Source organism: Drosophila bipectinata, chromosome 2R (genome assembly GCF_030179905.1).
Source record: "Drosophila bipectinata strain 14024-0381.07 chromosome 2R, DbipHiC1v2, whole genome shotgun sequence".
NCBI lineage: Eukaryota > Metazoa > Arthropoda > Insecta > Diptera > Drosophilidae > Drosophila > Drosophila bipectinata.
In genome coordinates, this window is record NC_091737.1 from 12,047,155 (window position 1) to 12,075,087 (window position 27,933).

Genomic DNA, 27,933 nt, shown 5'->3' on the forward strand with positions numbered 1-27,933 from the left:
AGAGAGATTTTTATCCCTTGGATTGGCAAACGTTTTAGACATTTTTACTGTTTATAACTATCATACCGCTCCCCCGGCGGAACCGCTTTCAACCCAGACATTTTCCATCTATCTGGCGCCATACTGTCCTCCATTTGAAAATGGTCGCATATTTATATCACTCACAGTTCCAAGGTTTGGGGGTTTTTTCTTTGGAGAGTGTTTGGGGGGGGGGGAAAAGGCATTAGCCTGGTATTGTTGTTTGGAGGAGAAGCTGGCTTATTGATTGCTCGAGTGTTGGATCAACAAGCTATTCATGTCGGTTGGTCACTATTAGCTGGTTGCTATGAGACTAAGTCAACATTATCGGTCAGATTAGGCCATATATATTCTCACAGATTCTCTTCCCTCATTAACTCGTTAAATCAATAGAGTCCTTCAGTTAGGACCAACTTCGTTACCACTTGGCCTAGGATGTGTGGCTCCTCGCACTCTCCAGTTATGGTTATCGTTTCTGCCATGCAAGCAGCAACCTTAATCACATTATCGCTCCGTGGCATATGGAAATATTAACTTGCTGCCATCATTGGCACACTCGAATGCCTTTTTCCCTCTCATTCTTCCAATTCCACTTCCACCCACACCCATCTCTTTCACTGTGTGCTAGTCCCATCTCTTTCTCAGCAAAGAATATCACCGTGGATGGGTTGGGGACTTATGGGCAACTTTTCCATCACTTTCCAAGCGATTAAACAATCAGCGGGCATTATAATCTCTGCACAAAGTCATGTATCATAGATTGCCTCACTAGGGGTTTCCATCCTTTCCATTTTCCTATTCTGCCAGTGTGTGTGTGTGTGGCATTTTCATTGGATTTTTTTCCTTTCCGAGTGTGTGCCATTTGATGCTGTCAAACATGATTTGCATATGCTTTTGGGTTTCTGGCTTGTGGATTAACTCTTGGCTTGGCGATTCCTCTTCCTCGATCGCGTATCGGTTCGATTTGCGACTTAGTTTGCCGATTTTAATACGCTTGTAAGCTTTGTGCGCCCAATTAAAAAAAGGCTGCCGCCCGATGTACATTTTCCATACCAATTTTCACTAATCATAATGCCCGATAGCGGTTTCTGCAGCTCTCAGCAGTCGGGAGGTGGCTCTGGCGCCGCCTAACAAATCGTTTTCCTGCTTCCAAATTACGAAACGGGCTTGAATCTTACGCTCTGTGCCATCTATCAACTTGACTTATTATAATGAATTCATTTAAATGACATTTATTGTCGCAGGTGTGGGGTGAGTGGAAGACGAAGCGCTTGAAAATAGGCTTAAAAAGCCATTATTGTCAACATTTATAATAGTTTCTCAAGAGCCTTTCCCCAGGAAGTGTGTCTTTACCTGCGTTTACCTTCTCCACCAGGTCTGAGTTACCTGTCTTCTTGGGCTTGTGTTTGTTTACCCACACACTCTCACACATCCCCAGACAGGCTCAAGTGGTTAAGGGTGGAGAACAAACGATGAAAGCATTCCTGGCCTACACTGCGTATGAGTTATGTTTATTAAGCCACGCAGGCAGCCCACTTTAAGCGCCTTTCGAGTGCCTGTCTTCCATCAGGCAGGAAATTCAAGCTACCCAAGGTTAACTCCACACTTTTGACAACTTGTGACAATCTGTCTCTCACTCATAATTATTATTATTATCATTATTTTTGGCTTTAATCCTTTCGTTGACAGCGAGCAGCTTCCCTTAAGCTTAATGGGAAGCGTCAACGAATTTCAGCTGCTGCCGCCTGGCCTCGTCTCGACTCCCGCGTTGCTGCTGTTTCGTTTTAATTTTCACTTCTCCTCATCGTTTTCGGTTTTTATTTCGTTCGTTCGCACTTTTTAATTACTTTTCTTTCATTTCGGACAACTCTGGCCACAATTTCGCAGTCGTCTCCTCACTCTTTGCAATTATTTCAGCACTTTTATTTGATAATTTCCCACTGCACTCTCACACACGCCACGCGAATTTATCATTCCCCCGGCAAATTCGTTACCGAGAGTGTCGGATGGTTGGATGGTCCGGGTGTGGCACGGAGATATAGCGACAATTTATGAGACTCGATGAGGAATGATTAGAAATGTGTTTATTGAGGGGGAAAACTAAAGGGAACTTTTGCTCATAGATGTCATAAACTTTTTCCAAAGAAGCTTTATTTGTCTGACTTCAAAGGGAGAAGATCTTTGGTGCAAAAAAAAGAAAGTTAATTATATCTGAAATTGAATATTTCTGCTTCCAATAAATTATGGGGAATGTCCCTAACCTTGTCTGCCAATTGAAATAATTTTGATCATAGAACAGAGATTTCCTTCTATTTATAAACACAACGAAAGCCGTTTACATTTGCCTGAAGGTCCTCAAGGATGTGCACTCGGAGCTAAATAATATACAGATATTTTATTTAAAATGAAATTTAATTGTCACATTAAATGCCACGACAATGGGGCCCGACAAAAAGGAATTAGAAGGAGCAGGGCACAAAAACAAATCCCCAAAGACACCAGAGGGATACGAGCACACATGTGGGTGGCTGAGTGTGAGTCCCCAACTGGGAGGGAATTGTTGTTGCGTGGGCCCCGGGCAGGCATTTTCCAAACGACGAAGAGTGGGACTTAACCTATTTACACAGTAATTTATTTGCTTATAAACATAAAACCACTTTCGTTTCCCAGAAGACGAGGAGCAGCCGGAAGAATTCGAGAAGTGAGTGGGCACCGGGGGCTAGGCAATGGGCATGGCATATGTTGAAAGCCATTCCAGGAGAAAGGCACTCACTTAATTTAATAATTTTCACATTTATTGAAGCAAAATGAACAAATGTGAGTCAAGTCCTTGGGTATGTAACATATGTGATGTTCAAGGATAGGCTAAAAATAATATTTATGCTTTTAGAAGATTTTTGTGGATTATCTGTACTGATGAAATCTAAAAATACCTCAATAGCAATAGAAGAAAAATCAGAACAATGTATTTCTCTGAAAGGGTATCCATGTGTGCCCCAGTCCCTCAATATTTTTGCTTCATTTGTGTCGGTTTTTAATTTTGCTGCCCTCCCAAGTGTGTGTGCATGAGGGTTGTGTGTGTGTTGGAGGCAAACACACTTAAAACTCAAATATTTGCATACACTCGAGTTTTGTTTGCATAAAAATACCTTAAAAAAAGTGGAAGACCAAGGCAGCAGGAGCCGGAGCAGCATCGAAAAGGCAAACTGAGAAAAGGAGATTCTATGGCACATGCAATCCCCCAGATTCGCTCCCTTGGCGCCTCTTCTTGCTCCTTAAGGCCCCCCATCTATGGTCTCCTTTCAGCCTTAGACCAGGGCAAATTTATTATCACACACACAAAGCTCAAAAAAAAGAAAAGAAAGGAAGAAAATGCTGCAAAGCCCAGGACAGGCACGAAATCAAACGAAATGAGGCGCACACACAAGCTCACAGGACACGGATCCTGACGCGTGAATAAAGCATTCGATGAGGGGGGAGGGATGGTCCCTAGATTGTAACATTTACTAGAGGTAATGTATGCCAATGCACATGAGACCGAGACCTCGACTCCATTTCTCCATTTCGTTTCATTTCTCAACCAGTCAGCCAGCCAACCAACCAGGCAGCCAACCAGGCCAGCAGCCTCCTCCGCAGGTGTGCCGTGCCTCAATTTGCATAGCTTTTGTGGAAATCAGGAGGGCGGGGTCGTTTGGGGGCCTTCGTTCCTGGGGAATGCCAAACAAAAACATGCCACGCCAGCAAAATAACCATGGGGTTCGATGCGGGGAAAAGCGGAAAAAGCGGCAAAGCCGGAAAACAGGGAAAGCTGCCAGAAAAGGAAGGTAAAGAAAGCGTTAAGTTTAGCGCAAAATTAAACAATCTTATTGCCCGGATTAGTGACAAAATTATGTAGCATACGATGGACGGGGCCCTCGACTCGAGTTTTAGCCATAAAGCCTGGGGCTGGGGCTGAAGAGGAGGCAAAGTTGCCATTTGGCAAGGAAAGCATCAGGTAAGATGCGAGAAGGCAACAAGGGGACATCCCCGACATTATGTTCTCCGATAATTGAGTGAGCTAAGGTAGGCAAAGGACCTCGGAGATTACCTTGGACGACCAGAGAAAATTGAAGTTGAGAAAGTTAATACATAGATTCCAAAATATAATCAGGCCTTTATAACTTTAGTTGGCCCCTCAAGTAGTACTTTAAAGTGCCTTAAAGTCCCTGCCCTTCTAAGGACTCGCGATATAATTGCAGGACATTCATCTCTGTCCTGGAACTTGGCAAACAATTTAAGCGTTATTGTTCCCAGGCCACACTAATTAAGTTTGATTCAAATATTGAGGCAGCGAATTAAACGCTCAATTTAACAAGGAACGCTGGCTGGCGGTGAAGGAAAAAACAACCTCACACACACACTCCACTCCTGCCGAAAAAAGAAACATAATTATGCAAATGAGATGAAAGAAACAAAGGCAGTGGCAGAAGAAAAAAAAACTGAAAAGGAAGCCAGGAGAAAGGAAAACACTGGCTCTTCGATAGCATCGGGGAGAGTGCAACTGTCGGAAAAGCGCGTGAGGCGGAAAAGCGCATAAGCTGCACACTGAAGATTGCGCATACGCCCCGTGTCCGACCGCAGAACATAACTATCCATACAACTCCACACAGTGTCGCACATACACAGCGTCGCAGAGGAAATCTGGGAGAGGACATTGTCATCGTCACCATCATCCGCCTGCGGTTTTCATTTCCTGGCCAACCTTTGGCTGCTCCGCCGGGCTCCTTGCCTTCTCACTGATTTAGTGCAAAGCATTTTTCTTGATTATTTTAGTATAAACATACGTATACAATTTTCCTTGGGTCCTTTTTATTTTCTTCTCTTTTTTTCTATTTGGGTGTCCTGTCTGCCAGCAGTGCCTGGAGCTGCTGCTGAGCTGGGATTTTTTCTTTTCGGTATCTGCAAGGCGCCACTCGGATGCCACCGCTTTCTCCATTCCAGCACGACCGACTCCCTAGTCCTTGGCATCCGTATCCATTCGCTTCCTTTCGGCGGGTGCTCCTGCTGCGTGAGAAGTCATAAAGCGATTTGTCATATTTATACAAGTTGATAAAATTATAAACAGCATCTCTCGTCTCCGGTCGCCGTTGCAAGGACAACTTGAGTGTTTTCGCCTCCTGCCTGGATGGCTGTGTGGCTGTCTGGTGTCTGTATCTTTTTGAATTAAATGTACGGCATTCGGTTTATGCAATTTGTAAACCTATGCCATGAAATTGAGCCTGTAATTCGGGTGAAAGATATTCCTGAATGTGCATTCATAGAGGTGTCCCTTTAAAAAAGGAATCTATATCTTTTCGGTAAAATGGTTTTCCGTAGCAGCCTTCCAATTAATGTGTCTGGCTAAACATTATGAATACTAATGAACGAACTGTCAAATGAGTTTTCCTCCGTAAATGAGACGGAATCAATCGTTTAGTTTTCCCAGCCACTCGACTTCCTCCTGTCCTGCGAAATGTCTCTGGTAACATTCAAATTACATGTTCAAATTACTGTCAGGATGCTTAAAGCATTTACGGCACGGATCTCTTGCTCTCCCCCTCGGAACTTCCTCGAAGCTAACGAATTTTATTTTAATATTTATTGTTTTTCACGGCAAAGGCCGACAAAAGCACAGCCACGTCCTGCCAGTCCTTGCCCCGGAGTCCGGGGCCACCCCGTTTTATTTTGGACAGCTGCTGGAGGCGGATTTTGGCTGCTGAAGATGACGACGGCAGCGCAGGCAAATTGAAAACGAAAGCAATGCCAAATAGAAATGTTTTCGCCGCCCCCGGGGGTGGCAGGAGGTAGCTAAAACGACATTGTCAGCATTGTCGGCATTATGTGCTTCCAAATTGGAGTTAACCTGGCAGGAAGCGGAGGAGGGTGGAAAGTGGCAATGGAAGGGGCTGGGCTGGATGGCGGCAGACAAGCTCTTGCTCTACCGTCGCCCTGTTGTCTTACTCAAAGCGTAATCATGGTCGTTTGTCGCACGTTTTCGACGGCAAAAGATGCATCCACATGGAACTTATTACTTTCATTTGGCTCCGCACAGCCAGCATCAGTTCGCGGATATAAATTCATAACAAATTCATTGCGCGCAGCGAAGCATTTAAGAGGCACAGGCCCTGCCAAAGACAATGTATAATACAAGCCAGGGGGAAAAAAGTGGAAAAAAGAAGGTAAATAAAGGAAGAGAAAGTGTCACCGATGCCGGCGTGCGTCTAATTTCGTATTTGCTTAGTCTTTGTGCCCACGACCCACACGGCGTATGCGTAATCTTGCCGCATAGCCTCGTATCGCTTTTGTCGTCTTCGCCACGCTCGCTGTTTGCTTCACGCAAACTTCACGCAAGCGGAGCTCACACGCTTTATCCACACGGTCTCTCAGCCCTGTCGCACTTCCTTCCTGCCCTGCGGGAATTGTCGACGCATATTTATGGGTCCTGGCCCCAAACTTTATTAGACGTGAAGACGTTGCCCGGCTTCCAAACTTTGGGCATCCGCATCGACTCCGCATTGAAAAGTTGCCCAAATCGAAACGGCTCTCCCATTATTTGGTTTTATTTACATAATGACATTTAATGATGATGATAATGTCTGGGGCATGACTTTGAGGGCGGAAATATTTTGCTGTTGAAAGGAATTTCTTGTTCAAGAGGCACCGAAAGTTTTTCATTGATTCATTGATGGTTTATCGTTGGCACGGAAATCGCCACGTGATTGGAGAGGTTTGGTGTTTCAATAAGTTTGTTTTTCCATGTCCTTGGCCCATAAACAAAAACAAACAATTATGGCTGCCTCAAGCTAAAGATCTTCTCAAGATTTTATATATTTTCAACAGAAAATTTAATCCATTGTAAGCATCCTCTTGCTACTTTAGGAGCATTAGCCAGCACACAATTTCCGTTTATCCGAAAGGGCCAAAAGCATTAGCCATCGGGCGATAAGTAGGCAACACTTTTTGGCCATTACTTGCAGCTTTAAGAAGCAAGACGCAAATTCATTAAAAGTCCCGCTCCCGGGGAGCACGAAAAATGCTTAACGCACATTTTGTAAATTGCCAAAAATCCCACCCAAGGCTCCCCACTTCGCCTTCTGTTGTTTATTATTATCTCTGCCCCCAGCCGCCCAGCCAGTTCGCTGCCCGCCGTTCTGGCACTAATTTCAAATTACAAAATATTCCATTTACTATTTTTGAAAAATGATTGCAAGCAATTTCATTTCCGTTTCCGTTACGACAGCTACGCCTCACGCCCCCCGCATTAGCCGAACCGCTGCAAAAACTAATTACAAACACATAAAGCCCAATGGGTGGCCGGTGGTGGCCAAGGATGCTGCCAAGGAGGATAGAACAATCCATGGCCGGGGATGATGATGCAACATGTGACAGTCGCGAAGGGGGTGTAAAATGGAATTGTCCTAGACTGCGGCACGCCCATCAAACTAAATTACATTTGGGCACAGAGCACAGGGCACAACCACTCCCCAAAAGCTAACCAAGATAGCTGGCAAAAAATAGAAAATAAAAGTGGCAGACGAACAAACAAATACCAATGGACTCTAAAGCCCTCCTCGTTTTCCCTCTAAGTGACTCCCAAGTTGAAAGTTTCGCATGAATTTCAACTTCTTCGTTGCTTTTTTTTTTGTCGAGTAACATTAAAACAATACTTGGCAGCCAGAAAAAGCTCAGGAGGAGCATAGCAATAGCAATTTTGTGGCCTTTGTGCGATGGCTTTTTAAAGTGTGTGAGCCAAAAGTTTTTTTTACCAACTGCCCCGCCAATTTGTGATGGACATTTCCTTTTATGACGCCTGGGAAAGTCAAGCTTCGGAAAATCTGAAATCAATCTGCCAGAGAGCGAGACCGGGGCGAGAAAATCGAAGCTGTCGTCTTCCGAGATTGAAGTTAGATTGAGCGTTATTCCAGCTAGGGTCTGAGGTCTGACCTGACCTGCTGTGACATTAATGAAAATGCAAAGGAGAAGGTTAGAGGACAGCTGCCAAGCCGGCTTCTGGTGGCCACCACCTTCTTGTTGTAATTGCCGGAGATTCTCCTCCTGCTGCTAATGCCTTCAGTTGGCAGAAGTCGTTGCGGCTGCTGCGGTGCTTTTGTAGGTGTTTTGTGGGCGGGACAAGCTTTGCCCGGGGAGGCTGGGGCCGGTCTGACCTGCAGCAATTACCAATTTTCTTGTTACATTTTAAAGCACGCGACTGCGAGGCTGCGGGCCCAATGTCCCAGTTTTGTTCTAGTTAGTGTCTCGGTGTGTCTGCCGCACATTAAGTGCACTTGAGGCATGCAGCTTAAGCTGATGACAGCCACGAGAAGGGGCTGCCCAGAGAATGGTGGCGAGAATTCCAAGGAGCAGGCCCAGAGGAGGCAGAAGAAGGTGATGACAATGAAGTGCATAATCTTTGTTGTCGTTTGAGGGTGCCCTGGTTGGTCATTAAATGCTTGAGCTCTAGAATCTAGAAATCTTGAATCTTGAAAGATTTAATAAATTTAAGAATTATTTTCTTTGAGAGATATCCTAATAAAGCCTATAATTAACCATTTTTCTTTTCTTTTATTCCAGGTATGTACATTTTTATAAACTCTCCAGTTTCTAAGTCAAAATATTCGTAAGTAAAATATTAAGCTGTTCTATCACGTATACGCCACAATGGCCGCAGGAGTTTAAGCTCGACAGGGTCGAAAAGTGAGGAAAATACCAAGTTCTGGGGAAAGAGATGCTTCATTAAAATAATCAGCTACAAAGCACAGAAAAAGTGACGCAAAGTATGCGGGAGAAACCAATGGGAGGGAAGTAAAAAGGGGAGGACGTGTGTGTAAGTGTAGGAATCCTTTTTGTGTCTTTGCCACGAATGTAAACAGGCTGGGACTGCAACACTTCTACAAGCACTTTCCCCCATTTCTCTGACACTCGTCAAATGCTCCTCCTTTAGTCGGCTTCTCCAACTTTGCCGTCGTCTTTCACTTTTATTCTCCGTGTTGTCTGCTATTTTTCACTAATTAATTATGCAGTAACAGCAAACAACTTGAAATGTAAGGAGATTAAAGCGACTTAAAAGGCATTTATGCAATGCCAGGCAGTCCCAGGCAGCAGCAAACAAGATGAAAAGAGCAGGCCGGCAAGGAGTAGGGACTTGACAAGTGTCAGGGCCCCAATGCCCCGCCCACTGGCAACAAAATTGCAAGACAACTTGGAAAATGCCAATGCATGTTTATGCCACTGCCACTGCCACTGGCACTGGCTGTGTGTCTCTGTGTTGGTGTCTTGTTAAGTCATGTTTACAAGAACAGCAAAGAGTGACAGATCTGAGATTACGGAGTGATAATTGTCTGGCAAAAAATTGTAATTCTTATCAAAATAATAAACCCAAAAAGCAATCAAGTGTCAAGTCTATTTTGTACATTTTTCAAATATTTAATTTTGTTATAAATTCTCCTCCTCCTCAACTCGTATTAATTTTCACTTAATTAAAGCCACCAACAACAAAGGCCTCGACAACGACTGAAAAGTTGGCACTTCTGTATTTTTTGCTTTTGACACAGGCGGGCAAAAAAAAAAGTTATTCCATACATATAGAAAATGCTAATTAAGTTACAAAATGCGCCGGGAAAATGAAAATTATAGACAAAAATACACACACACGAGAAGGTACACGCGTAAGTGTGTGACTTAAGTGGGCTTGAAGCGGCTGTGACATCGGGGAAACGGGGTGGTGGACCAACTCTTTCCCCCAGCAGCCTCTCTCGTTTGTCGCACGTGTGTGGCAGGTGCCAAGGCGAGCAGGTGAAAGACAATCCCCGCGCCCCATTCCTTCGCATACCCGCCTATCTCAGCCTTGAAGCAATTTATATATATCTTCTACATACGTATATAAATATAAATTTTTTTTATTATTTTGCTGTCACGTTTGTGTACAAAGTCGCACTTTGCATGTGAGGGTGTGTGCGGTTAAGAGTTCCACAAAAAGCACCCACCCACCCATGTACCTGCCTGGCTTACGTCTATGCCAGCCTCGACTTTGTGCCCGCCCTCCTTTTTTACTTTATTTTTTTTTTTCATGGAGTTGTAAATATAATAATGACAAGGCAGCGGAAAAATAATGTCGCGGGTGGCAGAGAGTACTTTTCCATCCTGTGCCCAAGACCAAGTAAATGTTTTCAGCGTGACACAAAGTTGCAACAATTGAGCGACAGTTGGTGTTGCATGGCGTGTGTTACGTAGGGTTATAAGCCAAAGGAAATTACAACGGAATATAATTTTGGGAAATGCAAAGAGATTATTTTTAAAGAATGAACTTTTTTTGGCAAACTTTTAATGGTAGTTCGCCTGCCATTAAAGTCTGTTTTTTTATGAAATTCATTCAACATTTATTGATGGATTGCATAAAATATAACACGCTTAACCAACAGTTGATGGCTGCTCTCAATTAAATTGGAAGCTGCACCTATGAATATTTAAATTATTTAAATACAATCTCCGACCGGTAGTTGGCCTGTCAGCGTTTTAAAGCGTTGCCCATATCCTTTGGCTGTCTCCCCACACATTTAACTCAACTTCCTGTCCATGTCCCAGCCTCCATTTTCAGCGGAACACCCGCATGTTTACCCCGGAAAGTATGCAACACTTTAAAGCTCTTTTGCGGTTGCTGCTTTGGCCGCAGCAACAACAACAAATTTTCCGACTACTGTGCGTTTTTATTGCGTTTTTCATGCGTCCCATGCGGTTTATTACAAATTGATTTTATTATTGTTTTCACTCCTGTTGCCCACGCCCTTTCCCCCGCTTTTTATTTGACATGCAGGCCTTGCTTTTGCTTTGTTTGTTGCTGGCTGCTGCTGGCGATTTGAAAACCGATTGCGAACACATGATTATCAGACTCCCACCACTCACTCACTTTCACCTCACACTCGAGTGCACAAATCCACCCGGCGATTGTTTAATTAATTTTATAATGAGTTAATTTTACGCTGGCCAAAAGCGGGAATTTAACATTTTTCATTCAACTCTCATTTGGCTTTTATGCGTTCGCATTGCGTTGCGAATTGAAGTCCGACACTGAATTCAATTATAAATTTGCTTGCATTTGCAACTGTCAGTTTAGATGCGCATGGGCTGGGCTAAAAAAAAAATAAATAAAAAAAAATCAGTACAAAATAATACTCAAATATAAATTCGTGTCAAATTATAGTTCCCAACCACGTATATTTTGCGAGTAGGATTTTGCTGGCCAACCGCCAGTTGTATTTTTAGAAATAAATTCATTATGTGACAAACTGAATTAAGTGCTGCTTCTGTTACTATTTAAATTATGATACAATTATAGCTAATCATTATTTTCTCTTAAGAAATAAGTGCATTTGTTGAAGCCACAAGAAATTGTGGATGAAATAAGTACTTAAACGAATTCCAATTGTCATTACTAGCCCGCAATGGGACAACTATTTCCCATCCCGTCCCGTCCTGCTGCCATTTTGTTTGGCGAGTATTTCTTAAAGAATTTTGCGATTTTTCATTTAGAGCGCTTTCTTGTGAATTCCAACTGTCTTGCGCGCCACCATTTCGCTTCCGCCCCCCTGCCCATTGGCAGTTTTTGCCATTGGCATTGCTCAGAATTCCAAAGTGGAGAAGCAGCCTCGGAAGCGGCAAAAGTTGGTCCTTTTCGACGGCGATTAATGTGCTGCAGAATGAAAGTCTTCTGCTGCCAAATTCCCTAGAATCTCTCTCGCCCAATCCCCATCCTCCGCTCTTATTTTTGTCTTGTTCTACGAAATGCCACAAGGTGTAAAATTGAATAATTGAAATGAAGCGAGGACACGGCTCCTCGCCGTGGATTGCCGAAAAGAAACGCGACAAAGTGAGCAACAAAGTTTTTACTTAATTGTGGTTAATTCTGATGGATTTGTGCATAATTGGTGAGTAATTAAATTTTGGGAATTAGCCGCAACAGGAGAACGGTATTAGATTTGCGTTGATTATTGGCAATTGAATTAGCAGCGCATTGAAGGCATGAAACAAGGATTAAATTGAAGATTAGCTAGCCGGGTAGCCGGATTTTATAGCGAAAAGTGTTCCTTTACTGTAGAGCTGTTTTTATGCAACCACAAGGTATGCAACACATTTTCTTTATTAGCCACAAACACTTGCATCCTTCTCAGATCCCCAGGATCCCCAGTTTTTTTTCTCGCCTTCTTGCTGTTGATTTTTTTGTGCATTTTTTTCCCCGCCTTTGCTGCTAATGAAATGTGACATTAAGTGGCGTTGCTGTAACTGCTGCCACGCCCACTCTCGCGCTGCCATGCCGATGGGCGAAATGCCGAAAGTGGCGCTCAGTAGCGCAATTTTAATTGTTGCCACCGCCACGGCAGCAGTGGCAACAACAAATCGAGTTTGTTTCTCTGATTATTTCTTTTTTTTCTGTTTGGGTGTTGCCTGTGTTCTGTGCTGCGGTTGAAACCCCAAAGGCTTTCAGACAAATGCCAGCCAAAAGACGCATAAAAAAATAAATAAAATAAAACTGCAGACCAGAGGCAAAAACAACAAAAAAAAAATGCCAAATAAAAGGGGGTTTGGTAGAAATCTGGTAAACGCAACGCAGAATGGCCAGAGAAAAAAAACGGGAAGCTCGAAAAAAAGTTTTTAATTAAAAAGTTTTTTGTTTAAATCTATGGAAAACGTCCGAACTGAGTCGTGTCGGGCTGGGGAAAGTGCAGCGTTCGCTGCTTTTGTTTTTTTTTCGAGGGATGAGCAATGAATTCTTACAGCTGGTTTCGTATAATTAGCCAAGATTAGCAATTGATGGCCGGAGATTGCGGGAACTTGTAAGCGATTTGGGGAGATAATTACGGGGGAATTAAGGCAAAAACAGGTTGTATCCATACTGGCCATATTAACTCCACCAATACCATGGCCTACTTTCGACCTCAATGTAAATTGAGTTGTTTTGGCATTTTATTTATGGGCCGAGAATTTTCCTCCACATCCGTATGTATGCCCGCCAAGAGTCAAACAGCGAGGCATGCAATTTAAATGCAATTGTTTATCCCAGGCCAGGGCCTCGATTTACCATTTTCCCTGCCGATGGAGGGATGAGCACGATTAACGTTTGTTTCGCCGCTCTGGACAATGCGGCGTATGCGCAATGTGTGTTCGAAGGTGTTGGCCATCTTGTTGTTGCTGCTGCTGGTGCTGCATCTGCTGTACCGCACATAAATTGCAATAGCAACAAGGAACAAAGCCCGTTTCGCGCTCACGCACTAATAAATTATTAAATGCACGCAATAAATTTCAAATTAATCGCTGATATTTATCTCTCATTGCACTGCCATTGTCCTGGCTGACAGAGAGCGAGTGTAAGCGAGAGGCATCATAATTATCCTGCTAAAATTAACCTCCTCCCACCTCCGCCCCCTCCGAAGGCTTTAAATTTTTTTTTGTAATTTAATATTTGACTCTCTTTAATTGCTGTTGCTGTTATGACTTCATTTCTCGTTTATTATTGGCAGTTCATTGCGCGACTGTCCGTATATTTTTCGCATACCTCATTGTTTTCCCGCCTCCCGGCTCCTGTATATTGTTAATTAAATTATATTGCAGCTTTTGTGAATATATATTCTGCCGACTATTTTTTTGCGCCATAGTGTGTTTGTACATCAAATTTTGCGTACGATTTTTAAGTGGCTTAATGGCAGCGAGCACTGTTTGTTTTGATTAATTTAAAAGGATTTATGATTGTATTTTGATTAAGGCTTAACAAATGGCATACCATTACAGCTTAAAACTTTCATTGTTTCGGCCCCTCTCTAATTTTCCCTTCATCATCATCAAATGTTTGTTATCGAGTGCAATCATCACAAAGAGCAGCCAACAAGCGACAAATATTTCACATTGTTTTTGCCAGAGAGTGGAAACTTTTTTGCCATTTACCATATTGTCCCTACCTCACACACACACATACCTAGAGTTATATCCATATGGTCCTGCTGCCCCTTCTGCATATCAAACTGAAAATTAACACAATAATGGCCAGACAAAGTCGTGCAGGAGACAAAGGGTCGGCAGGGGAGATATGCAAATGGCATAGAATTGTGGTCCAGGTCCAGATTTTCCTAGCCATCCAGCCTAGTATCTGCCACATTTTTCGGGACGAAGGACGAAGGACGACGGGCAATGGGCAAATGGGAGGCAAACGGATACGCTTGCATATAAATTATAACACCGGCGTGTCTATTAAAATGATTGTATCCGCTCGATTATGCACACACAGAGAACGAGATGGACTGGTCCCACACCTAGCCACATCTATGTAGCTCCCATCCCTCCTTAGCCGCCGGGCAAAGTTTTTGACTTTTCCACAAAATACAGGCACACGAATAACTGTATCTGTGTGTAAGAGATACATTTGTATCTATGACTTTCTAGCTCTAATTCAAACGCAAACTTTTAAATCACCAAAAATAGAGGTGAAAAAGCGGTCTTTGTTGGAGGAGAATTATCCAAAAATATTGCTCTTTTAATTAGCTTTGGAATGTTTCAAAAATTTCTCTTAGTGTTTATCTTTTTCACCATTTTCTAGCCCGATTTTCCGACTGTCTGTCAGTTGATTTTATGCTATTTTGACAGCTAATTAGTTGCGTGCAAATACTAGGCGTGTGTGTGCGCCCGATACTCGTTGTTGTTTAAGCCTAGAATTTATTTGGCCACTTTTTGGGGGTGCACTGCCGGCTGCGGCGTCAACAAATGCAAATGCAAATTCCGTTAGACAACTCTATAAACTAAACAAGGCTATAATTAATCTGCACAGCTACAAAGATGCACAGATAACTGGCAATCAGCTTAGATGCAGGTGCAACCGCAGGCAAAGGTGTTGCAGGTGGAGGTGGAAGCAAGATGTGCCTGGAGTTTTCCGAGCTTCAACTGCAGCTAATAAATTTTCCAGCAACCACAAGATGAGGGAGAAAGGTAGAGATGCTGAACAGAGACGGATAGAGTTTGCCCCAAACTCTGTGTGTGTGGCCTGTGTGTGTGAGTGTCTATATGTTCGTGCGTGTTTGAAGCGCAATTTAAGCTGGAAATTAATGCAGACTCCTGGCCAGAATAGAATAGCACTTCCCCCTTCGGTTGACCGCAAGTGCATCAGCCAGCCAAAGCTGCCATTCAAAATAAATGAGCTAAATAAGCAGCCTGACATGGCTGCATTAATAAACAAGCCAAGTGCAAAGTTTTCGCCACTGAGAGCCTGTTTTAACTATCAATTAAAACAGCTCGTTCCTAATTATGTTCGTGCGTCTATAAAATACCTCCTTTCATACCATCTCCTGTGTTGGCTTCTGTGTCTGTGTCTGTGTCCGTGTCTATGGGTATTTCATGTGTCAGCCACAGAGGCCATAACTTTGTTTGGCCAAGTTTGTTTTAAGGTTATTCCTGGATGTCCATCCATTGTCTCCTTTTGTGTGGCGTTTTGTGCCACTCGCTATTGTTAGCCCACTTGCTATCTTCGAAATTAGTCAAATATTTGTTTTTGCCATTGTCTGTGCGTGTCTTCTCTCCGAAACTGATTTATGTCTGTTGTTTCGTTTTGTGTTATTGATGTGCATAAATCAGGCGAAAGCAAAGCGCCAGATACTCCCAGATACCCAGATACCCAGGCCCAGTAATGGAAAGGACACTTGGCATATGTCAGAATGTCATTCAGTCGAAATGAGACTCTTGTTCAATAATAGCCTCGAACTAATAGTGCTTGATCTATATGGAATTTATTTTCATAATTAGTATTTTTACAGCTTTGTCAGAAGTACATATATTGCTCATTATGGCCCTCTAACCTCTAACCACCACACCATTTGTTGGAAAGTTGGCTTCTCCCCGACTGTGAACTCGCTGTCAGCAATTTCGGCATTTACATTCCAAAGTCAAACCCAAACAGTTTCCATTACCCTCCGATTTCCGCACTATCCTCTCCGCTGAAAGAGATGGGGATAGAGAGCAACTATAACAATTAGAATAATGGCAGCGACAACAACAACAACAAGGAGCTACTACCAAAAATTATGTAGAAACTAACTAGTGCTCCCCGCCGTTGCAAATTCTGGCCCTCGGCAATGCAAAAACATGCGTAAATTTATGCTAAACCAAATTGTTATTTAAAACACTAAAACAAAGATAGTAGTGATGGCGGGAAAGGATGCTGTAGTGCTGCAGCATTATCCTGCGTGTGTCTGTGTGTGTGTGTGTGTACAATATTAATGCACAGCATTTAAATGATTGCGGTGGTAGAGGGGGCAAGTGCGGTTGACTGATGAACTGGCCTCTGCAGCAAAGGAGATGGCATCAGTGGCAGACACGCAATGATCTGATTAAACATGGTAATGAAGTAGTCAAAATGTGGTGCAACGTGGCGTATGCGTAATTTCATATACACACACACACATAGACAGCCAGTGAGAGAAGAGAAGCCATATGTGGTGTTGCTGCTAATTTAAATTTACGCGCATCGTTCCATTTCCATGCGAGACCAGCGAACGAGTCCGTCCAGCCAGGACGCCAGAGGCCAGGGGCACAAAAAGTAAATCCCAGTTGCAGCAGCCAAATGAAAACAACAAACACACTCACATCCCCAAACAAGGACCCACACACAGACACACACACACAATATATAGCGTTCAGGACTGGCCTGACCAGCGCTTTCATATATCCCCTGACATGTATGTAAAATACAGAAAGCCGCAAGCATTCCCCAGCTCCATTTCCCTTTATTTTTTAGTAAGAGAGCTGTCATTCAGTTGGGTTTTGAGTGCCCAGAGGTTAGTAAAGTTGACAAAAATTATTTAAACAGAAAAAAACGCATTTAAAGTCAAGCAAAAATTAAAAAAAATTTTCATAAATATTATGCAAAATTTATAGAAAATACATATTTGTAGAAAATACCCTACATCTTGCCCTTTAAGCTTGTATTGACAATCTCTCATGTGGAATGCTTGTGGATTTCATTGCGGGCCTGAAATTTAATTTTCATGGAGTTCAGGCTTTACTTGGTTACAGTATCGATTTTATTATTTTTACATCAATGCATTTTTAATACAGCCCGCCAGGTTATTTTTTTCTCGCTAGCATATCCTTTTTTCTCTGTTCAGCTCAAATTTGCGTTTATTTATTAAAACCAAAAGGAAAAAAATGGAAAAGCATATTGGACGTTATTTGCCGATTTGTTTTAAACCACTTTCAATATTTATTAGCTCGACTGCATTGTATTTGCATTCCAGAAGGCCCGAACACGTCCTACACTCATTGCCGCACGGGAATACGGCACTTTATGCCATTATTTGTTTTCGCTGATTGCATTTGATTTTTGGCAAACGCCAGAAGACCAGCCAGAAAAACACACACCATACATACATACATATGTATGTGTATGGCAAAACTACTCCTATATCCTATATCCTATATTTGGGCGGGGAAAAAGGAGTAAAATAACTTTGACGGCCCGGTTTGTTAGCTAAACAAATACCACATCCTCTCGTTCATTGTTCATCTGGATGATGGGAATTCAAGTTTCGATTCCATCGGGGTATTGGAGTTATGCAATTGCAAGCAGATCCAAAGCTTCAGCTACTCAATGGTGATTAGGGTTAAATGCGAATTCACCAAAGGAGCATTTCCGTTTAGCTGCCACAATTCGCACACCTTCAAAGTGCAAACACTTCTAGGTTACCTCAAAAACCAACTAATTAGACCAGGTGCCACAGAGCTCTCCGACTTGATTTTGCTCCGCAAATGTTGACCTTAGAAGCACAGCTTCTCTATGTGAGTATGGGATGTAGGTGGATGTGGGTGTGGGCTGGTGGCTAGTGGCCAAACGACCAAAAGGTCAATAAGTTGCAGAGCAAACTTTTGCACGTGGAGCAAGACGATGGCCAGGGCCATAACCTCGGCTCACATAATCCAGATCCGCAAAAAGCACGTAAACTAGCAATTATTTAGTGCGACACAGTTCAGTGTGGGTGTGGACGTTTTGGTCGGTTAACCTTTAATAAACTGGTTAATAAAGATGGCCCCTACACGCAGAAATATTTCAGATCCTAAGATAGTTCCAAGTTGCTCTAAAAACCTAATTAAAATTCATATGATCCTTAAAAACTTTTTTCTTCTTATTTTCAGGTAAGTTTCAATGACAGTCCCAGGGCTCACCCCATTCCCTTGACCATTCGTAAGTGACGACAAGATTTTCTCCTTTTTTTTAATATTGTCAAAAACTATTTAATGCATTTTTCTTGCCAACTCCGACTGCACAACCCGCAAGTTCTTCCTTGGGGCCAACTGGGGTGCCTAGCATTTTTCATAGACGTCAAGTTTAAACGACTTCACGAAAATCGCTTAAAGCGGCAAAACGACAAGAATAATGATATTTTGCAGGAATTCGAGACCACAGACCGAGGGTTAAGTCTACATAAATACGAAAAAAATAATATAATATATAGAAGGGACATGCACCCCAGGGAAAAGTTTGACGGCAGACTGGGATGGGGCTTGGGGATGCACGCATATTGGTTTCGTTTATGTACTACTTGCAGCTAAAACTTTGCTCTGATTTCGAGCAGTATAACTTATATAAGTATAAATTTTTGCACTCCACACCCCCACCACCACAAAAAAATGAAGTAGAAAAATGGCAAAAACTTTAAACGGCGCCTCAAGACGATGATGATGATGATGGAGAACGGAAGTTCTACGCAGACGTTGCTCGAAAAAAAAGACGAAGTTCATAAGCAAAAAGTTCTGCGGCACTTTTCCGAAAAAAATGACAGTTGAACTTTTCTTTCGACTAACTGCACATTCTGCTACGTTTTTCCTGCGCCCTCTGCGTTTTTCTTGGCTGACCTTTTTTTTTAAAAACGAAATCAAAGCCCCGCCACATTTGTGTAATGTCTTACAGCAGCCATATAACTCATCAATAGGAGCCGAGCCGAGCAGGGCCAACATTTTAATACATTAGGTAAACACAGCTCAATGCGAAAAGTTTGGCAAATATTTTCTGCTTGATTTTACTCCGCCCACCCAGTCTCCAGTTTGTACTTTGTATGCAGCCCGAAATGAAGTTTTTCGGGCTCCCAAAAATTGTGTGCAAAAGTTTCTTCATTTTAAAAATGCACTTGTTGATTTATTGAAATTAATATTAGCCAGTCAGCCAGCCAGCTAGGCAGTCAGACTTCTCGTGCGAAAAGGCAACTGCAGGTGGGCAATGGAACTCCAGCCGGAAACTAATCAAGTTAAGTGTTAAGGGAGAGCCAACGGGCCAGCGGGCCAACGGGCCAACAAGCCATAGATGTCGGCCCGAAAGTCGTATATCAAAGCCAAATGTAATTGGAAGTTAAAAGCTGTAAGGGTTACTCGAGATCTGGACGGGGATTATCATCCTGCCACAAATCGAAGTTAATCCACTTAGAATCCATAAGTAAATTGCTCAAAATATGGAAACTAAATGAATTTGTTTTTCAAATTTTTATTAGTTCTTTGAGAATGGTCTTCCCAAGGAACTGTCTCCTTGTGGCTTTGTCACTTTAAGGACCAACTTGTAAGCCAATAAAGCTTTACAAGCTCCTTCTCTTCTTCGAAAAAAAAATATCAAAAATGCATGACAAACAAAAACTGTCACAGAACAGATTCATTCTTCGGAGTAGCGTAAAATATTATGGTAAATTTTTGATTAATTGCTCTGTCAGACACGCGTCTGCTCCAGCTACCTCCTCCTCCTCCAGCACCAGTGCTTTAAGTGAGTTGACATTCGGGGGGCAAGGAGGACATTGAGGAGAACGAGACAACAATTTGAAAATATTAAAAAAGTTTTCACTTGACATGTTATTGACTTGTTAAAATGTTTGCCTCGCTCGCCTTAATATCATTTCTATTTTTCCCCATTTTTATTCTACCCATCGAGAGGGTAGTTTCTTTCCCAGCTTTTCCCTATTTTTTTTGGTAAAGACTTTACTGTATTTTTTCTTTTTGTCGTCCTGCCTGACTGAGTTGGTTTTGGGTGCTTGGGCTGCTTATTTATTTATAATGTGGGACTCACTTGGCTATTCAAGCCACGTTTTTGCTTCATGCACGAAAATTGCATTGGCCTGGCCCGGGCCAAAGGACTCGCGTCCTTATCCCGGGGTTGTGTCGCTTTACCGAACGGAACGGAATGGATCAAACTTGTGTATAATTCGCCGAGGGTTGAAAATAATGTCGACTAGACTTTTATTAGACAGAAGCGGCAGTGCCGGCGTGTGCTAGCGAGTGTGTTGCAGCATCTCTTGTTGATTCTTTTCCGAGCTGTGTCTTTTCCAAAAAATTGGCAAGAAAAAGCTGAGAGCGTTGTGAAAACTTTGTCCTGGCGACAAAAAAATGGTAACCCAGGCACGAATTTCCGTCGTCTAGCCGTTGAAAAAATGTCTCCGGAGTGCGGAGTGTGTGGGGCAGCCATGTGCTCTATATGTAGATGCTGTTTATTTGACAAAGCATGAAAAATGCATGTGGATTTTGTGATCAGCGGCTGAGGCTCAATAAGGGATGTGGTTTCATTTTTTTTCTTGGGGGCTTATTCGGTGGAGTACTTCTGGTATGAGAGGTGACAAGCAACTGGGGTTATGTCCTTTCTTTGTAATGGCTAATTCATATTCGATATTTCCTGCTGAGGCTTTTCAGATTCCTGGCTTAAAGACCAACTTTTAAAGTTCACTTATCCTACCACCCCAAAAGCCGGAATCGCATAACTTGTCACATTCTCTTCTGGTCTTTCGGTTCTGGGGGAAATCTGAATCCCAAACCCTTGCAGCAGCTTTATGCTTGTCAACATATTTTCTAAGCTGCGCCAACAAAATGGCGCCTGAACAAAAGGACGATACCATAACTGTTATCTAAAGCTTTTTGCTTTTGGAAGACAACTGGGGACAGGACAGCTCGAGCAGGGCAGAACACAGGGCAGGCCAGAGGGGGTAGCTAGCAGAAAGTAGCAAAAAATGCGGAGAAAAGTAGTAAATTTTACGCGCATTATTTAAATTTACTTGCTTCTAATGTAAATTTACATTTTCTCTTTGCCCGGCAAAGGAAAAGAAGGAAATCCCCCAGAGCTGCAGAGTAAGTAAGCTTCCATGTGTGTGTCCTTTTGGTGGCATGGGAATGGGGTTCATCTCAGCTCAGTTCCCAGTTCCCACTTCCCAGTTTCCAGTTCGGTTGGATTCTCTTCCGAAAGTGGCAGCCAGAGGCGGGTTTTCGTGCATTGTTGCTGCCACTTTTTTTTCCCTATTTTATTCTTGAAGCAAAGACGCAGTAAACAAGTGCACGAAAACAAAACAAATCTCTTGAGAGCCGGGCCACAGAATCAAAATAACAGAAAAAAAAAAACAGCAGCAAAGCTGAGGAAGGAATTTATGTGCAAGTGGATGGGAATTTCCACAGGAGCTGAGTAAAAACTCTGGCAAAATTTGCGGTTCACTTTGGTTCCTGTTATTGCTGCTGTTGCCGTTGCTATTGTTGCTGCTGCTTATCGAAATATATCGGAAAGCTAGAGCAGCCAAAATAGCAATTCAACCATTCGGTTTGTTTTTCCCCCAACACTCGAGCTCGTCGGACTGTCTCTCTGACTGTCAGTTAGTCAGTCGGTTGCTGTCATTGTCTGGACTCCGTGGATGTCCCCGAACCTTGGCTTGACTGATTTTTTCTACTCATTTGTCGTCTGTCAGTTTTTGGCGCGTTGATTTCTCGCTGTCATTGTTCGGCATGCCAGGCACTGTTCACTTTATTATTTTTTGTAGGATACTATATCTAGGAGCTTACTCCACCTACCATAAGGACGGTAACACCCTGGACGTTACCTCTTTCGGTCTTCAATGTTTGTTGAGGTTCGGAAATGTCTATTACCCCAAAAAAACCAGGGCCCGACAGAGTTGATTGCTTTTTCGTGTATTTATTTGGCATATACAATATTGCACTTCCTGGAAGCTTTTTTTAAGGCCATTTTTGGCAAGCACGAAGCCAACTTTAAAGCCGTCTGCCGTGGCTGGAAAATATATATATTTATTCTGACCATTAGCATTTCACGCGCCGTTTGTCGAGAGTTTTGCCAGCAGCTTGCCATAAATTCTAATAACTCAGAGTTTAACATAAATTACCAGAGCGCATAATTAAAATGGCCGAAAAGTGGAAACACTCCGGCTCTGGCCCGGTCGCTGTGTCGAGCAGTGCAAATAATTGAAATTAAATGACATAAACATAAACTTTAAACAGAGACGACCAAGAAGCCGCAAAAACCAAACAGTTGACTGTGTGGAATGCAATCCACACAGAGCAAAATAAAAGTAAATTAAACTGTTATATGTTCAAAAACAGACAACAACACAGCTCTCAGGATGCAGGACACAAGGGGCAGGCATGCCGAGTATGGGGCAGAGCGGCGTGCGTGTTGTCTGGTGTCCACTGTCCTGTCTGCCTTCCACTGACTGTTGGCTCATCTGTCAGTGTGCGAAGATATGTTGAAATACGCCGCGTGTCATGATAAAGTATGTCGAGTGTGGAAGCGGAAGTAGCAGGAAGAGGAAGAGCGTCGAGGCAAGGCAGTGTGTGGGAGTGGTAATGAAAGCTGCAACAGCCACACGTTCAGTGTTCCCAACTAGATTTATAGTGGAGGGACGACGAATGGACGGACGGACGCAAAAAGCGCAGACAACTTTCTGTTGATAATTAAGAATAAATGCGAAAAACGTTTCAAGCACTCCCACTGCCACACAAAATAAATAACAAAGTGTGGAAAGGAATCTGTGTTGTTCTTCTTATGCTTACAAATTGAGCATAGCAACTCAATATTGTTTATTAAACAAAAAGCGCTCTTAAAGCGATATATTTTTGGACATTCTGGACTTGTCGTCGCCGCACCACTCAAAACCAAATTCTTTCCTGGCTCTCGGCCAAAAAACGAGACACAACAGCTGCAATAACAACAAATAAAATGGGATAGAGCCACACAAAAAAAATTGTATCTTTTGTGGCATTTGCCAGGAACTAGATTTTGTCGACCAAAAAGAAGCATTTCATGCAGTAAGACGAACAAATTTCGACTCGAACAACAACGTTGCAGGCAGAGGAGCAAAAAAAATTACCAAATAAAATGAGGCCTTAGTCGAGTCGAGGAAAAAAATACAAAAAATAAATAAAACAGGCCATGTGAAGTATTGCGGCTTGGGTGGCTAAGGAGGCGAAACAGAGAGTCATGTAAATTGAGTGGGATGTATTTGCAGTTTAGTCGAGTTTATGCAAATTAGAGTCTCTATCCTTAAAGCCCTAGCCAGGAATTTAATATTACTTCCTAAGGAATACCTTTAAAATAGTTCTTTAAACTCTGCATTCTGAATTTCTACCTCTGCCTGATTGAATTTATTTCAAAAATTAATTTGTCTTTTGGCTTTACTTTTTTTTGAGGCAAAGCTTGTTGCTTCAGTTCTGATTTTTAGGAAAAAACCGTTGAACTGAAACGCAGAAGCCACACCCCCACGACTGCATACTTTCGTAAGCCAAAAAGTACACTTGACATTTTTTATTCCTGGCTGCCGTCAAAGCGAGAAAATATTTCAAATACGAAGCCTGGCCGCAGAAAGTCCTTCAGCGGATGAACTTTTCAAGAAGTTCTTGGCGAACTTGTACAGTTCTGTTGGCTGGCTGACTGGATGCCTGGCCTGTTGGGCTGGCACTCGTTTCTCTAATAACAGGAATAGAGAAATACATAATAATAAAGCAAAGCGTTTGTGCAAATAAATATGCAGCACTTGAAATTACTTGCGATGAACTGACGATGGCTGCCATCAGCGGCGAGTCCTGAAACAGGACATCTAAATAAAAGAGATGGGAAACGGAGATGGGGGATGATGACCCAAACTCAATTTTCAGCAGCCCGCAACTCAATTGTCAATGAATAAATTTCCACTTGCCAAGGCAACAGTGCTCCCCCGAATCAGACTTGGTTTGGTTTTTAGCTTTGGTTTGGTCGGTAGTCCAAATCCATTATCCTTATCGGAGCACGGCCATCGGCGTTTGGTCGCGAAACTTTTGCTGTCCCATTATTTCTACTTGCGTTTCGTTTCGTTTTCATTTCCCACACTCCACGCAATTTTCCCCCCAACTCGGCTTTCCTTTTTTTTTTCCTTTCTGGCACTTTCTGGCATTTCCACTTTGGTTTTCGGCTACGCGTTTCCCCGCATTTATATTTTTTTTTTCCTTTTTTGGAAATTAATGACGCAAACGGCCGGAAAATTTAGTAACTTTTAGTCATGGCGTGTGGATGATTCGCCGGCGATAGGTTGGAAGTGCTTCCCACTGCTCATCAGCCGGATAACCATGAAATGTATGCGCCACCCAATGAAATCGATATTTATGAGCCTTTGTGTCTGTGCGTGTGTGTCCTGGTTGGTGCGATGGTGTTGCGGAAATAAAATGGATGGGTATTGTTGTCGAATCGCCAGGATTGGCATCTCTGAGAATCTCTGGAGCTTAATAAATTAAGTAAGCGAGAAGTTGTTTTGGTTTTATTAAAAAGTTTAGCTCGCTTGTTTAGGAGTTTTGTGGAATGAATGAGACTCACAAATCAACCAAGTGCCAAAGTAGAGAAAATAACTATAAATCCTTGACGAACATATAGAACCGCCCTCGCCTATCTGGGAGAATATCAAAAGCCAATTAGCATACATTTTCATGACAGAAGTAGTGAGAAGGAGATGGACAGTTGACAAAATCAAACAAGCAACCGAAAAATTTCACAGCACTTTAAACGTATGAATACGAGATCTGGAAACCCAAGGAGCAGCATCCAACATCCATGAGGACGATGACGATGATGGCATCATGTCAACAGAAGCATTTCCCCATTTTGTTTGCCCACTCGCTGCCTCACATACCCAATGTACATATGTATGTATGAATTCGCCCTGTATCCATGAAGTATACGCCATGTGGACGGAACCAAGTCAACGGAACTACTATTTGCTCCGTCCCCAAGTCCAAAGGCTCCTCCTATATCAAATTAACAAAACAAACGGACCACCAGCAGTAGCATGGCAGAAACTTAGAAACTACTTGAAGCAGCAAAATAAACTAATAAGCAAACTGAATGCCGGGGCACAAAAAGAGGACAGAACGATGTGAATAAAGCTGATTCGGATGCCTGCGAGGATGCTGCGTGTCCTTGCCAAGTTGGGCCAACAATGGGCCCCGAAAACAAGCTGCTCGGCCTCGGCTTAATAAGATAAATAGGCACTTGAGTGCAACTTCTGCTGCTGTTGCTGGAAAAACTCGAAACGAGTAAACTGCCTGCCTGACTGGCCAGACCAGGAGGGTCTCCTACTGGACCTGTTCAATATTTTGTTTGTTAATGATGAGCAAAGTTAACCGCATTATGGTTTTCAGTTTTCTGCCGACTCAGGCGCATTTCAAGCTTTAATGTTTCTGTGGCGAGTTAAATGGAATATGTCACTCTGATTTATGGCACCATTAAGGTATTAGTTGAAAATGACTTCAGGTTTTGAGTAAGGGACGAAAAATGCATAGCTCGATATAAAATAAATCTAAAAATAGCTTAGGATATTTCTCTCAGGAATCATATTAATATTGGCCAAGATATAGCCATCGCAGTGGGCTCAACTGTGCTCCCCATGCATTTCCCACACTTTGAAGGGGACTCCCCAGAAAATTTGACAACAAATCTAAAAAAAATTCCTTCTTTATATTTTGATGCAGATTGATGAAGAATCGATCCCCAAATCGTTTAAGGTATTCCGATTAAGAATCGGACAAATATTGGCTAAGATATAGCCATAGCAGTGGGACCGAACGTGCTCCCCATGCACTTTCCACATTTTGAAGGGGACTCCCCAGAAAATTCGACAAAAAATCGAAAAAAAATCCTTTCTAAGATTTTGATGCAGATTGATAGAGAATCGATTCACAAATCGTTTAAGGTATTCTGCTCAAGAAACGTATTAATATTGGCAAGGATATACTTCTCTCAGGAGTTCGAATTTTGCCGTTCATGCGTTTTCCATTCCTTGTTTTCCCATTGATGTAAAAACCTAATTTCGAGCCACATCCCTTGAACTCTCTTCCAGGGTAAATATCAGTTTTAATACATTTCTTTCCCTTTTTCCAATTGACTGTGTACTCCAATTACCCTGGAGTCGGATGCAACTGCTTGGGAATTGTCATTACTTTGGCACTGTGATTTACACTTCAAAAGCCGCCGCGAATCCTTTGAGAGCATTTCTTACGCTCTTGCGCTTTTTTCCCAGCTTCAATTTCGCTTTCTTTGGGTTCCTGCCCTACCAGTTCGCCTGCGTCAATTGAAATTTTACAATTTATTTGCCAGAGACCGAAGCTGATAGCCCAGACAACTGCTCGGCACCCCAATGTCTTTTCACTGGCAATAATATCAGAAGCTTTGAATTTGATTGGGAAAAATAGGAAATAAAATGCAAAAAAATTATTCAACATTTTATAAGAATTGAAATGCAATGAGCTCGGATTTTTTCTCAATGTAGGTAAGGAATGCCACTTGTAAAAATATTGGCATAAATTATGAAGCAGCCCTGCCTCTCGACGCACGAAGCCAAAAGGCGAAATGTTTCCGCTTAATAAGGCTTTCCGTTTCCGCTTCTGGCCGCCGTTTCCTTCCTTCCGCCCACACATACACATAGACCGTGGCATACACATTTATATACTTGAAGTTGGCACCACCCACACTCATCTCCTTGATCCTTGGACTTCCCTACTTTGTATGCATCGCAGGCGGTTTTGTGGTCGTCTCTTTGGTCGCCTCCATTTATCTGCTCCATTGTTAAGCTCGTTGTCAGCGCTCGGCAATTGATAATGATTATAATGGTCGCTGCTCTTCCTCAACCCACTGGGAACTACTTACATTACAATGCACTCTCCCAACCAACAGCCCAAACACCCAACCACCCACAAGTCGCCCCGCCAGCCATCCAATGAATGAATAGATGGCAAATTCTTTCAAAGCGCATGCAAATGACTTTGGATTTTAATTAAAAAGCAAGTGGCCTGTGCAGTGCATTTGATGAGCTTGATGTTGGGCGAAGAAAGATAATGATGGCTTCTCAGCTGGGTGTCCTGTTTCCCTATTTTTTCTCGCTGTGTCTCTTCTTTAAAGATGTGCAGAGAAAACACTGAAAATAATTCAAAAAATATATATCATTTTTGTAGAAAACCATTTCTTTCTTATTTTTCTCAGCGTGATTGGTTTCGAGAGTATAAAGACATAGCTGGCTTTGTGTGTGTGTTTTTTTGCTGGGGACAAGCCTAAAATGCTTTCAAAATAAAGTCAATGATTTCCTCTTCATCTCCTTTGCTTCCTTTTCCTTTTTTTTATGAATTATGCTGGCAATTATGCAGGCAGAGGCAACAATAACTCACACACACACCCTCAAACCCCCTGAAAGGAAGAAATTGTCAAAGGGAAACGGAGAGTGGGGAAAGAAAGCAAAAAGGGTTGGGCCTTGCTTCCTTTTTGGGGTCCCGGCCGCAGTCCTGGTCGCAAGTTGCTTTCGGTTTATTGAACCTGTTTAATTAAGCGTAAAATTCGCTTCTATTTGTCATCGAGATTTTTATTTTTATGGTCCATAATTAGCAACAGATGGAACCGAAAGCCATCCAAAATGCAGGCCAGGACAGAGTGGCAATAAAAATTAAATAATATCCTTAAATAATCCCACCTTTAAAGCTTAAACATAAACCAAACTAATAACATCCTTTTTCTCTTTTCATTTCAGGTGAGTTTTCTTGCTAAAGTCCTTTTATACCTTCCTGTTGTGGGTAAGAAATCCGAGAATTAAAGCTTAGCCTCCAGGTAACACT

At 42.5% G+C, this 27,933-nt stretch overlaps 1 protein-coding gene across 17 annotated transcripts in view; it reads left to right on the forward strand.

The window, feature by feature from the left end:
* The window catches only part of mbl (muscleblind), a 113,308-nt gene that overhangs the window by 28,515 nt on the left and 56,860 nt on the right, over positions 1-27,933 (forward strand). Inside the window, exon 3 of one of the 17 annotated variants that reach the window (XM_070278773.1) lies at positions 27,849-27,926. The exons of the other annotated variants lie outside the window; for them this stretch is intronic. Within the exon in view, the coding sequence (XP_070134874.1) occupies positions 27,849-27,911 (63 nt within the window). The 3' untranslated portion in view covers positions 27,912-27,926. Of the gene's footprint in view, positions 1-27,848; positions 27,927-27,933 lie in introns of those variants that run through there. 17 annotated transcript variants of the gene reach the window in all.